This window comes from Setaria italica, chromosome VII, assembly GCF_000263155.2.
Source record: "Setaria italica strain Yugu1 chromosome VII, Setaria_italica_v2.0, whole genome shotgun sequence".
Classification (NCBI taxonomy): domain Eukaryota; kingdom Viridiplantae; phylum Streptophyta; class Magnoliopsida; order Poales; family Poaceae; genus Setaria; species Setaria italica.
The window spans coordinates 10655475-10669021 of record NC_028456.1 but is presented as its reverse complement, the minus strand read 5'-3'; the positions used below and the strand labels follow the sequence as shown (position 1 = coordinate 10669021).

Genomic DNA, 13547 nt, shown 5'->3' with positions numbered 1-13547 from the left:
CATATAGTTCCCTAATTCGTTCGGTCAGATCCGGGGGCTCGTTGCCTTTCCTCGGGGAAAAACCATGAACTCTGATGCTGGTCCGGACTCGAATGTGAGATCGAGACGTCCTAGGCTGTCGTGCGCCTAGGTGATGGCCGCTAGCGGAACTGTCTCCTCTCACCCCTCGCTCGGGGGTATCCTGGGGCGGCTGTTGAACCCGTGGTAGGCCAGCCTTCGAACCCCTAGACCGTAATGGGCCGTAGGGGCGTTTTCAGCCCCGTATCCCGTTTTTACCTTTTGGTGGGCCTTGGGCCGGACGTGGAGGAGGTTGTGCCTTGGGCTGGACGTGGAGGAGGTTGCACAGTGGGCCAGACGCGGAGGATGTCGTGCGCGTGTTCTCCGGGAGATGAAGTGGTGGAAGATGCCGACCCACGAATCGAGGGAGGAGGAGATGTTTCCTGCTGCAGGTCGTGCGCACGGTTTCTAAAAAAAGGGCGGGTGTGACGGGGCGTACCTGGCGCCGCATTTATTATGACGGGTGGCATCCGTTCTGCTTCCCACACGCCTTCCTATAAGACAGGGATTCCGCCTCGCCGGTTCTGCCCGCTATCTGCCCCCAAGTCTTTTCGCCTCTTCACGCGCCCTTAGCTTTCTTACGCGCCCTTCGTCTTCCTCCGCCCAGCGCCGCAGCTTTCCTCTCCTTCCGCCGTCGAGTTTTTCTTCTCTTGGCGATGGGATCCTAGGCGCGCACAAGCTTCGGCACCTCGCGCGCTGACGGCCTCACAAGGAAGGGCCTCCTCTATGAGAGGACCGAGAGGGATGAATGGCGGTTCCCCGAGATGGAGGAGGTGCCGAATCCGCCCACTAGCTACGTCGTGTCGTTTGCCCACTTCCACGAGAGGGGGTTCGCGACTCCGCCGAGTCTTTTCTTCCGCGGGCTCCTGCACTACTACGGGATTGAGCTGCAGCACCTCAATCCCAACGGGATCCAGCACATCGCGGCATTCGTCGCGCTGTACGAGGGGTTCCTAGGCATTGAGCCAACTTCTCGCTATGTAAGTACTTCTTCGCAGTCAGCCTATACTAGAAGACCGAGAAGAGAGGAAACCAGCAGCGGGCAACCCTGGTGCCGATAGGGTGTGCCGGGATCCACCTCCGCCATACTCACGCCAAGGAGTACATGGTGATGAAGACTGCGACGTCCCACAAGGGGTGGCATCAGCAGTGGTTCTACGTGAAGAACTACTCTAACTCCCCCCTGTCGGAGTTCATTGGCCGCATCATTGAAGCAGCGCCGGAGCTCTAGTTGTACGGCCCGGTGGAGAAGGAAAAGAAGCGGATCGTCAGCTTGCTTTAGGCCATCGAGTACCTGAAGGGAAAGGGGTGACCGGGGCCGGAGTCATTGGAGCGTACCACGCCCGGAGGGTGGCGCCGTTGATGCTCTGGGTCCGCTCGCTCGCCGATATGACCCCCAGCACGCTGACCGAGGGTGTCGTCCTTGCGACGGGCATGCTCGCCGCTTCCGAGATCGGGCAGCGAGTTCGGGAGGCGCTGGAGGATAAGGACGCCGATTACCCGGTGCCTGGCCACCCTCCGATGCGCCCGGACGAGAACTTCGTTCAGCTGGTGAAGACTGAGCGCTTCCGTTTCCCTCTTCTGTGTTTCTTGGTTCATCGCTCTAACTCTGAGTTTTCGTGTTTGTAGGGTAGTATGACCAGCATCGTCGACTCGCACCCACCGGTGCCAGAGGACGCCGAGCGGCGGCAACAGAACCGTCTCCTCGCCGAGAAGCAGAAGCAGCGCAAGGACAAGGAGACGGCGAGGAAGAGGAAGAAGGCCGCCAAGGAGTTCCAACGGCGGCGGCAGGGCTAGGTCGTGTCGGACGATAACAACGACAACGATGAGGAGGAAGAGGAGGAGGACAATGACGAGGAGGAGGACGAGAAAGAGTTTGTTCTGACCCCCCGGTCGGGCACTCGTTATCCGGGAGACGTGCTCCCAAACGGCCGCGGGGGACAGACCGAGGGGGCCGCCTGCCCGAGACTCAGCCCCGCAAAGCTCTGGGGCCGCGCCCCAGTGGTCGGCGCGGAGCGCCCCTCGGGAGTCGGCGGAGCCGACCCTCATCACTCTGCTTGCGGCCCTGGAGCAGAGGAGCGGCGGCAAGCGACTGTTGCCAAATGCCCCGGGGTCGGCTTCAGGCTCTGCGCTGGAGCCTACGGCCATCACGCCGCGCCAAGAACCCTCGTTGGAAATACTTTCTAGCAGGGTTTCTACTGGTCGACGGCGGTCGCCGATGCCACCCATGTGGTCCGCACCTGCGAAGAGTGCCAATTCTTCGCGCGCCAAACCCATCTGCCTGCGCAGGTGCTCCAGACCATCCCCATCACGTGGCCCTTCGCGGTCTGGGGGCTGGACCTCGTCGGGCCCTTCAAGAAAGCGCCCGGGGGCTTCACCCACCTGCTTGTCGCTGTTGACAAGTTCTCCAAGTAGATCGAAGCATGACCGGTCGCGCAAATCAAGTCCAAGCAGGCAGTACAATTCTTCACCGACATCGTCCACTGCTTCGGAATCCCCAACTCCATCATCACGGACAATGGCACGCAGTTCACCAGGAAGAAATTTCTCCAATTCTGCGATGACCACCACATCCGAGTGGTCTGGTCGGCCATGACACATCCCCGCACGAACGGACAGGTTGAACGAGCCAACGGCATGATACTCCAGGGTCTCAAGCCACGAATCTTCGACCACCTCAAAAAGTTTGGCGGCCGGTGGGTCGCGGAGCTCCCCGTAGTCCTATGGAGTCTCAAGACAACCCCCAGTCAGGCGACTGGCTTCACCCCATTCTTCATGGTCCACAGGTCTGAGGCCATCCTGCCTACCGACCTAGAGTACGGGTCGTCGAGGGTCATGGCGTATGACGAACGAGGAAACCAGGCGTCGCTCGAAGACGCACAAGATCAGCTCAATGAAGCACGCGATGTCACCCTGCTGCACTCGGCCAAGTACCAGCAGGCCTTACGATGCTACCACAGCCGTAAGGTGCAAGGCCGAGCCTTCAACGTTGGCGGCTTGGTGCTCCGCCTCGTCGAGGACAACAGGGGTCGACACAAGCTGACCCCTCCGTGGGAAGGACGCTTCATCGTCACGCAGGTACTGCGGTTAGGAACGTACAAGCTGGCGACCCCTGACGGACAGATCTTCAGCAATGCTTGGAACAGAGAACAGCTAAGACGTTTCTACCCTTAGTTTTCTGTTTCCAAGTTCTGTACGTAAACACTCCTGTAAATTGTCAGTTAACGAAAAAAGGAATTTTGAGTCAATTTCATTCAAGTTTCGTATCGAACTCAGGGATATTCGACCTTGGCTCTTCCCCAGGGCTGCATATCCCTCGGGGGCTATCGGGGGCTCCGACCCAAGTCACTTGACATCTTCTCAAAATGAATTTTTTTCCGAGCTGACCCTCTTCCTAAAAAATTTGGGCATGAAAAGGGGGGAGTGCGCAAACGGTGTTCAGGCAAGATTGATCGGACTGCGGAAAAGCCCATGCCCCAGCGGCTATGGTATCTTCGCCCATCATTGCTTACTGACACACCTGACCCCGCTCCAAACTTTCCAAAACCAAAAAACAAGAAAGAGGATGGGAAACTTTTTTGGCAAGTCATAAAAAGGCCCCTGCGGCCATTACAAGAACAAGTTCAAAATCAAAGCTAATGTATTACATCTGGGCGCCAGGCCGATACAGCTAGCCCGTCTTGGGGTCTTCGGGCGGGACGGCCTCATCCTCCAGGAGCTTCGCCAAAGCGTCCGCTAGGTTGAGCACCGACGCGTCGATCTCGTCCAGCTCGGCCTCGGAGTAGCCAGCGGCGTACCTCCCGCTCATCCTGGCAAAGTTGATGCCGGAATAGTGGGAACCGAAGACACCGAAGGCCCACCTCACACCGACGCGGAGCACCTCTACGGCGATGTCGCGGGTCCGCCGGTATGTCCCGAGGACACGAGTCACCAGCGAGCTCGTCCCCTCCCCCTGGATCACGCTAATGCCGTCGCAGACGACACGAACCGCGTCCCGCAAGCTACCGTGCTCGGCGCGCTCAGCGTCAAGGACCTCCTTGAGCTGGGCGATTTCGACTGTAAGGACAGTCCGCAGAAATCCAAGTCAGAAGCCACCACAAAGAAACAAGAAAACAAAGGAGCGAAAAAAAAGCCTTACCCTCGGACCGGGCCTTCAGCTCATGCTCCTGGTCGAGCCCCTGGGCCACAGCGGTCTAGAGCCCCTACACTTGTGCATGGAGCTGGCTAACCTCCGCCCCAAGCTCGGCCGCCACCTTCTCGGCCTCATCCTTCCGGGCCGCCTCAAAGTCTCGCTCCTGCCAAGCTTCCTGCCGCTCGCGCCGGATGTGCTCGACGGTTTTCTAAAGGGCTTCAAGCTCCCCCCTCAGCCGTGCGAGCTCCTCGGCGTCAAGGCGGGCCCTCTCGGCAGCAGTGGCCTAGAGCTGCTCGTGGTCGAGGCGAGCCTTATCGGCGACGGCCTGGAACTTGCCCTCCGCCCGTCGCGAGTCCTCCCACGCTGCCTGCTCGCGCCTTTGCAGGTCGTTGATGACCTGATGGGCAGCAGCAACCTGCGCGGTCAGCTCCCCGGCCCACTGCTTCTCCATAGAGAAACGGTCCCAAAGCTCCCGCTCAGTCCGGAGGAAGTCGGACTTCCCCCGGCTACACTCCTGGAGGGCCTAGAGGACGATACACGCTCAGCAACGAAGCAGCGGAAGAAAAATAACCGCTGGGGAGAACATCATACCTAGCCACTGGGAACGACAACGCCGTCCAGCTCCCCCATCGCCGAGGCCAGGGCAGCGCGAACGTTCGCAAGTCCGCCCTGCACCGCCTGCCACTTGCCCCACGCCTCGGCGTCATCCAGTGTTAAGAGGGGCCTCTGCGGGTCGTCGCGAGACATCCAGCGCATGGTAGTCCCACTCCACGCCTTGGGAATAGGACCGACCGAGGCATGGGTAGACGTCGCCCCGGACGCCCCCGGCGCCGCTGTCCCCAACGCCGTCGCCAGGGTAGGCGCCGTCACCCCGGATGCCGTCGGCCTCGTCGACGGTCCCGGCACACGCACCGCCATCCATGCTAGGATCTCCGCGGACGTCGTTGACGCCAACGCGTGCTCTGATCCGTCTGCCGCCGCCGCCACCACCGTCACGGTTGCTGAAGCGGGCGTGCCCGTCACCGCCGCGTCCCTGGTCGCGGCCGCCAAGGCAGGCATCCCCGCCCCCGTTGTGGCCCCTGGAGTGGGCACCTCCGCCCCCGCCGCTGCCGCTGCCTTCGCCGCGACTCCCCGGGCGGACGTCCCCGCCTCCGCCGCCGCCGCGGCCTCCGTCGCAACCGGCGGGGCTAGTGTCCTCGCCTCCCCCACTGCCACTGTCCCCGTCATGGCCGAGGGGGCAGACTCCCTCTCCTCCATCGCCACCGCCGTCCCAGTCACGGCCGCTGGGGCAACCGTATCCGTCTCAGCCACCGCCGCCGGGGCCATGCGCTCCTCCTCCGCCTCGTCATCAAGGTCTATCACCACCCCGGTCGGAGGGCCCCCAGAGGCAATCCCCTGTCCCGTGGGGTTGGCCGAAGAAGAAGATGTCGGAGCAGGGGTCAGACCCTGTCCTGTGCCCGGCGACGACGCCACTCCACCAGTTGCCGCCGCAGGTGGTGGGACCCGCAGTCTCCCCGGCAACACCGCCGCTCGCCGCCGGCGGGGTCGCGGTCCGCCCCGCGGAGGTGGATGACACCCGTAGTGCCTTCTTCGGCGCCAGCGGTGGAACAAGGCCTCGAGGGGCGGCACTGCGAAACAACAAATAACATCAGCTAAAACGACTCAATGCCTGGAAAAGAACGAGACTCGCGAAGAAATTCCACTCACACTCCCCCAGCGCAAGGACGGCGCATGTGTTTCACCTCCGAGCCTGAAGTCGACCCCGAGGCATCTGGCAACGGTCGCTCGCTGCCACTCCCCTGCTCCTGGGCCACAAGCAGAGTGACAAGGGTTTGCTTCGCCAACTCCCGAGGGGCGCTCCGCGCCGACCCCTGGGGTGCGGCCCTAGAGCTTTACAGGGCTGAGTCCCGGGCAGGCGGCCCGCTCGGTCTGTCCCCCACGGCCGTTTGGGAGTGCGTCTCCCGGATAACGAGCGCGCCCGACCGGGGGGTCAGAACGAACTCTTCCTCGTCCTCCTCGTCGTCGTCGCCCTCCTCTTCCTCCTCATCATCGTCGTCATCATCGTCCGGCATGACCTGGCCCCGCTGCTGCCGTTGGAACTCCTTGGCGGCCTTCTTCCTCTTCCTCGCCGTGTCCTTATCCTTGCGCTGCTTCTGCTTCTCGGCGAGGAGACGGTTTTGCTGCCACCGCTCGGCGTCCTCTGGCACCGGTGGGCGCAAGTCGACGACGCTGGTCATACTGCCCTGCAAACATGAAAACTCAGAGTTAGAGTGACGAACCAAGAAACATAGAAGAGGGAAACGGAAGCACTCAGTCTTCACCAGCTGAACGAAGCTCTCATCCGGGCGCATCGGAGGGTGGCCAGGCACCGGGTAATCAGCGTCCTTATCCTCCAGCACCTCTCGAGCTCGCTGCCGGATCTCGGAGACGGCGAGCGCACCCATCGCAAGGATGGTGCCCTCAGTCAGTGCGCCGGGGGTCATACCGGCGAGCGAACGGACCTGGAGCATCAACGGCGCCACCCTCCGGGCGTGGTACGCTCCGATGACTCTGGCCCCGGTCCGCCCCTTTCCCTTCAGGTACTCGATGGCCCGAAGCAAGTCGACGATCCGCTTCTTTTCCTTCTCCACCGGGCCGTACGACCAGAGCTCTGGTGCCGCTTCAATGATGCAGCCGGTGAACTCCGGCAGGGGGGAGTTAGAGTAGTTTTTCACATAGAACCACTGCTGATGCCACCCCTTGTGGGACGCCGCGGTCTTCATCGCCATGTACTCCTTGGCACGAGTATGGTGGAGGTGGATCCCAACACACCCTATCGGCACCGGGGTTGCCCGCTGCTGGTTTCCTATCTTCTCGATCTTCTGGTACAGGCTGACTGCGAAGAAGTACTTCCATAGCGAGAAGTTGGGCTCAATGCCCAGAAACCCCTCGCACAGCGCGACGAACACCGCGATGTGCTGGATCCCGTTGGGATTGAGGTGCTGCAGCTCAATCCCATAGTAGTGCAGGAGCCCGCGGAAGAAAAGACTCAGCAGAGTTGCGAACCCCCTCTCGTGGAAGTGGGCAAATGACACGATGTAGCCAGCGGGCGGATTCGGCACCTCATCCATCTTGGGGAACCACCATTCATCCCTCTCGGTCCTCTCATAGAGGAGGCCCTTCCTCGTGAGGCTGTCAGCGCGCGAGATGCCGAAGCTTGTGCGCGCCCAGGATCCCATCGCCAAGAGAAGAAAAACCTGATGGCGGAAGGAGAGGAAGGCTGCGACGCTGGGCGGAGGAAGACAAACGGCGCGCAAGAAACCTAATGGCACGTGAAGAGGCGAAAAGACTTTGGGGCAGATAGCGGGCGGAACCAGCGAGGCAGAATCCCCGTCTTATAGGAAGGCGTGTGGGAAGCAGAACGGATGCCCCCATCACAATAAATGCGGCGCCAGGTACGCCCCATCACGCCCACCCTTTTTCGGAAACCGTTCGAAGGACCTGCAGCAAGAAACATCTCCTCCTCCCTCGATTCGCGGGTCGGCGTCTTCTGCCACTTCATCTCCCGGATAACGCACGCACGACATCCTCCGCATCCGGCCCAAGGCGCAACCTCCTCCACATCCGGCCCAAGGCACAACCTCCTCCACGTCCGGCCCAAGGCCCACCAAAAGGTAAAAATGGGATACGGGGCTGAAAACGCCCCTACGGCCCATTACGGTCCAGGGGTTCGAAGGCTGGCCCACCACGGGTTCGATAGCCGCCCCCGCAAAACTCCGCCTCACCTAACCCAAGGTGCGGGGGGTCGGACTCGTTCGGGCCCACAAGACAAATATCCGCCTCGGACGCAGATTGGAAGATCAGGGCGCGGATCTCGTGGGTACCCCTGTCGACCTCACAATAAATGCGCCGCGGCCCTAGCACGCAGAAAAGGAGCTGGCGCTCCCAGCGCGACCCGTCACAAATACCCATGCGCGACCGTGCGGTGCGAGCTACAATGGCCGCGGCTCCCTCCGATTCGCCACAGGGTACTTATGGCCCGCGCCGCCTGGCACAGGAGGGCGTTCCGCCTGTTCTCGCGCCCCATGCTTCCGACGACAGGGACGCGACGTCCGCGTCCCATGGGTCATCATCAAGATGACATAATCCGCCATCCTCCCCGGCGGGCACAGACGCCATGACTAAACATCATCATCATGCCTGGCAGCAACGGCCACCGGAGAGATCATCGACAGGATCTGGAGGCAGCCGTCCTCTCCCGACGGACGCACTGATAGGAGCCGGAGGCCGGAGCGAGGGACGGTGGCCCTGGAACTTGGTCCCTCTCCTTATGTTGTATTTTACTTAGCTTTGTTTATCTCTTTTACTTCTCCATGCACCTGGTCTCACCTGTAACCCCGGTGGCTTCCTTGCGCTATAAAAGGAGAACCGGGGGCCTGAGACAGGGGAGGCGCCCAGGCAAACAAAACCCTCACACTCTCCTTTAGAGCATCAGTGCACACCCAAGAGACTTGGGATCAGTTCCCTCTCTCGTCCTCCTACAACCTCTACTACAGACCCCGCGTGGGCAACACGAGCAGCTCCCGATACTGGACGTAGGACTCTTCCTTACCCGAACCAGTCTAAATCCCATGTCTCCCACGCCACCATCCGAAGCCTTACGTGCATAAAAGAAATTTACTAGTCTTAGTCTTGATCCGCTAATCTTGACAACGACAACTACCTACCCCCGTTCGAAATTTGATGACTTAATAAAAATTATAAAGAACATGCCTCCCCAGTGGAATGAATTGCCATTCTCAACATACAAGGTGAAAAAGATTGTTTGCCCTCTGGGTTTCGAGGTCTAAAAGATACATGCATGTCCTAATGACTATATCCTCTATCGCGGTGAGGAATATGAGAAATTGGAGGTTTGTCCTATGTGCGAACCGCTGCGATATAAGATCAGGCGAGATGACCCTGGTGATGTTGAGGGGTAGGCTAGTAAGAAGAAAGTTCCTGCAAAGGTAATTGGTATTTCCCTGTAGTACCGCGCTTGAAGCATTTGTTGAGAAACAAGGCACATCCAAAGTTGATGCGCTGGCACAAAAAAGAACGTAAGAAAGATGAAATGATTAGACACTCCGTTGATGGGTCCTAGTTGATAGAGAATTTTCTAAGTTTGAAAAAGATGTAAGGAACATACGGTTTGGTTTAAGTATGGATGGATTCAATCCATTCGGTGAGTTTAGTAGTGGTCATAGCACTTGGCTTGTGACCTTATGTATGTTCAACCTTCCACCCTGGATGTGCATGAAGCGGAAGTTCATTATGATGCAAGACCTAGAACAACCTGGCAATGACATTGATATTTACCTAAGAAAGATGATGGACATTACTTGCATCCTGCTAGTTACACTCCTCAGCAAGGAAGAGAAGAAAAGCATGTTTGATTACTTGAATAGTATCAGGATCCCGTCAGGCTACTCCTCGAATGCACAAGGAATAATAAATATTAAAGAGAATAAATTCATAAAACTAAAGGCCTATGATTGTTACATCCTGATGACACAATTGTTGCCTGTTGCACTGAGGGGTATTCTACTAGAGAATGTGACAATGACAATCGTGAAGCTATGTGCATTCCTCAACATGATTTCTCAGAAGGCAATCCATCTAAACAATCTACTAAAGCTGCAGATTAACGTGGTGCAATGCCTTGTTAGCTTTAAGATGATCTTTCCACCTTCCTTCTTTAATATCATGACTCACCTTTTAGTGCACCTTGTTGAAGAGATTTTTCTTTTCGATCCTGTATTTCTACACAATGTGTTCCCTTTTGAGAGGTTTATGTTAGTTTTGAAGAAGTATGTTCATAATCGTGCCCATCAAGAAGGAAGCATTACAAAGGGATATGGAACAGAGGAGGTCATGGAGCTTTGTGTTGACTTTATTGATGACCTTAGTTTGATTGGAGTCGTTGTATCACGCCAAGAGGGAAGACTCAAGGGAAAGGGGACACTAGGGAGGCAAGCTCAGATGGACATTGATGAGAGTACATTTCGTAAAGCACACTTCACAGTCCTGCAACAAACATCCCTGGTGGCTCCATATATGGAGAAGCACAAGACCATTGTACGATCCTCAAACTAGGGGAACACTGAGACCTAGATTACATGTCATCACATATACACTTTTGCCTCTTGGTTGCGGCGGCGACTGATGGGTGATGACACGATTGAAGAGCAACTAGCATGGTTGGCTTGGGGTCCATCTATATCAGTATTCGCATGGGTACACATTTTACATGAGAGCTCAAGACCAAAAGAGCACAAACCAAAATAGTGGTGTTCATATAGATGCAATAGGCAACAATGGAAAAAAAGACAGATATTATGGTGTCATTGTGGAGATATGGGAACTTAACTATGGACCTTTGAAAATCCCTCTGTTTCGGTGCTAGTGGATGAAACTTACTGGAGGAGATGTAATGACATACAACTATAGGATGATAATAGTGGACCGCAACAAGATTGGATACAGTGAGGAACCATCCATCCTAGCCAATGATGTGACTCAAGTTTTTTACGTGAAGGACATGTCAAGCAAACAAAAAACAGAAAAGTGGTGCTGATAAGTCACATGACCAGCCAAAGCGCCACATAGTTCTTCCAGGGAAAAGGAAAATTGTTAGAGTTGAGGACAAGACTAACATTTCATAAGATTATGATCAGTTCGATGATCTTCCTCCATTTTTAGTCCAGGTTGACCCAACCATCCTGTTGGCCAAAGAGGATGCTCCATACTTACACCACGATCATAACTAAGGGATGTTCGTCAAGAGCAAGGTTATTACCTTCCGTTAGATGATGCGAACCATTATGTTGTGTTTTGTTATCAAGTGATAAAGTAACGTAATAACTCATTGTATGATATGTCATGTATTCTGAATTATTCCATTTTCTTTTTATTAATAATAATATTTGTAAAAATATCACCCTATTAAACAAGAACTAATTTTTGCATGGTTCAAATAGTAAATATTTCGATTTTTTAGCACCACTAAATATTAAACAATAAATTTAGATATAATTAAACAAGTACATGCTATAATCATGGTAATTATTTTAATAACACTTCAGGCACTATTTTTTTTAAAATTTTGCATGAAAGCTCACGCAGCCGGGATCGTCGGAATGGTGGTGTCATCCGCCTTCCAGAATGGTACTACATCCAACGCTGACTTCGTCCGGCTACCGTTACCTTCTACTGGCTCATGGCATGCCCTCCGTCCTCAACGTGGACATCGTACCGGAGGACGAAGCTGTCAACGAGCTCGCCCGGCCGGGCCAGTACGGTCTCTTTTCGTCAGAGTTCCTCCGCCGCCATGGTGTCCACCTCCTCGGCTGGCTTGCTGCCGACATCACCTTCGGGAAGTTTGGCGCCATCATCGGCGTGTTTGCCCTCTGGTACACGGAAAATTACGTCGCAATAACGCTGCAACATAGTCGGTCTTGTGTTTACGCTCCTCTTGTCGGAGACAAAGGGGAAGTCACTGGATAACTGGAGAGATTGAAGGACAACGGCCACCACAGCACGCTGACGCAGCAGCATCGGCAGAGCACACACGAGTGGTGTCTGTTTAGTCGTCTACGTAGGGTTTTATGTGGTGCGGCCTCTTTATTTTTTATTAGTGTGTGGTACTACCTTTGCTGATGGATCTTTATTATGAAAATATTCATGTGTTTATGTGTGTTGGTAGCAAAATTATTTAATTCAAATCGTCCTTGATCCTTCAATTTATTATCAAATCAACCTTTATTGTGAGTTTTGACACGCAGCATCATGTACACAACCATTGGTTCTTAGGCCATTCTCAATAGCAGTTTCATGGACGATAAAGGAGCTGACACATAAGTAATTTTGATGACATGACATACTATTTATGAGGTGAGAGAAAAAATTAGTTTCATGAGGATGAAACCATATGTATACTGTTTCTAAGATTTTTGTGTCTTGCATGTAGCCTTGGAAACTAAAAAGATAAAACTATGCATTGTGTGAGCTATTTCATCCATGAACTAAATACATCCTACTTATGTGACACTCTTGGAAACATAAATATGAAACTTTGCATTGAGAATGACCTTACTAGCATATGCATCCTCCATAATTGTAAATGCAAGTTTTAGAATACACATAACCATGGGCCAAACTCGGATACAATTAAGATACTCCCTTGTTCAGAAATGATAGGCTTATTTCAAATGGGGAAAAGTCTTCCAAAGTTGATTTTGACTCCCAATTTCTCTTAAAATTCGTCAGTTGCTAAGTACTCAATATCATCTCAAAATGATTTTAGATATATTGATGCTAATTTTACACACTAAACGTGCTTATAATTTAACAAATTATTGGTAAACGTCCTGGTAATGTCATTACTATAGGGTCCAGAGCCTAGAGTAGCCCTTGCGTTATGAGAATGCTAGGCACTAGGGTTACACCAGCCGGACCTAGCGAATACATGCCCGACAGGATTCGAACCTGGACTGCTTACTCCACAGATGGAGCAGCAACCCACCCAGGCCTTCTCCCACTCTTGGAATCATAAATATGAAACTTTATGTTGAGAATGGCCTTACTAGGATATGCATGCTCCAAAATTGTAAATGCAAGTTGACAACCATGGGGCAAGCTCGGATACAATTAAGATACTCCTTTGTTCAGAAAGGATAGGCCTGTTTTTTATGACCACCAGCGCACTTTACTGCTATGAGATTTTTTTTTAAAACAAATAATCAATACGAAGCTTGATTCCTCTAATGTAGCGGTGATGAAGTTATCAGTGCATAACTCCACCCACTTGAGTTTAGATCCTTGTATCCATATTTTCAAAGATAAAATGGTTCTGTGCATCTCTAATTGGTGAAAATACTGGAGTTTACCTCCATTATTGAAAAATAAATTCATTTTATTTTTCAGGGCCACTACTGGAAAACTGAGCATTCACTCGAGACTCAGCATCAGTTGCATTTTGGCCCGGTACTAATGTGAGCACTAAAGGCCTTCCGTCTACCAGCCGCCCGTCTCTTCTGCTATCTTATCTTCCCATCCGTCCCTCCCCCCAACTGCTATCTTATCTTCACACCATCCGTCCCCTCCCCCCACTGCTATCTCTCTCTCCTCTATCTCCCCTTCCGCTAGATCTCCTCTACTCCCCCCTCTGCTCGCCCCTCACCAGCGCAGTGAAGAGCAGCGGCGGGGCGAGGTGAGGCGGCGGTGGCGGCAACGGTGGGTCGGCGGGGGTGGCGGAGCGGCGGCGGGAGGGGGTGGCGGGTGGGCGGAGGTCGGAGGGTGAAGGCGGGAGTGGCGGCGGGCGGGCGGTGGAGGGCGGAGG

At 54.7% G+C, this 13547-nt stretch overlaps 1 protein-coding gene across 1 annotated transcript; it reads right to left on the bottom strand.

Annotated features, from left to right (window-relative positions):
* Positions 1-4780: 4780 nt before the first annotated feature.
* Positions 4781-5515, bottom strand: LOC101753061 (Holliday junction resolvase MOC1, chloroplastic-like). Its single transcript, XM_004977754.1, has one exon. It carries the CDS (start codon positions 5513-5515, stop codon positions 4781-4783), a length of 735 nt encoding a protein of 244 aa, XP_004977811.1.
* Positions 5516-13547: the final 8032 nt, after the last annotated feature.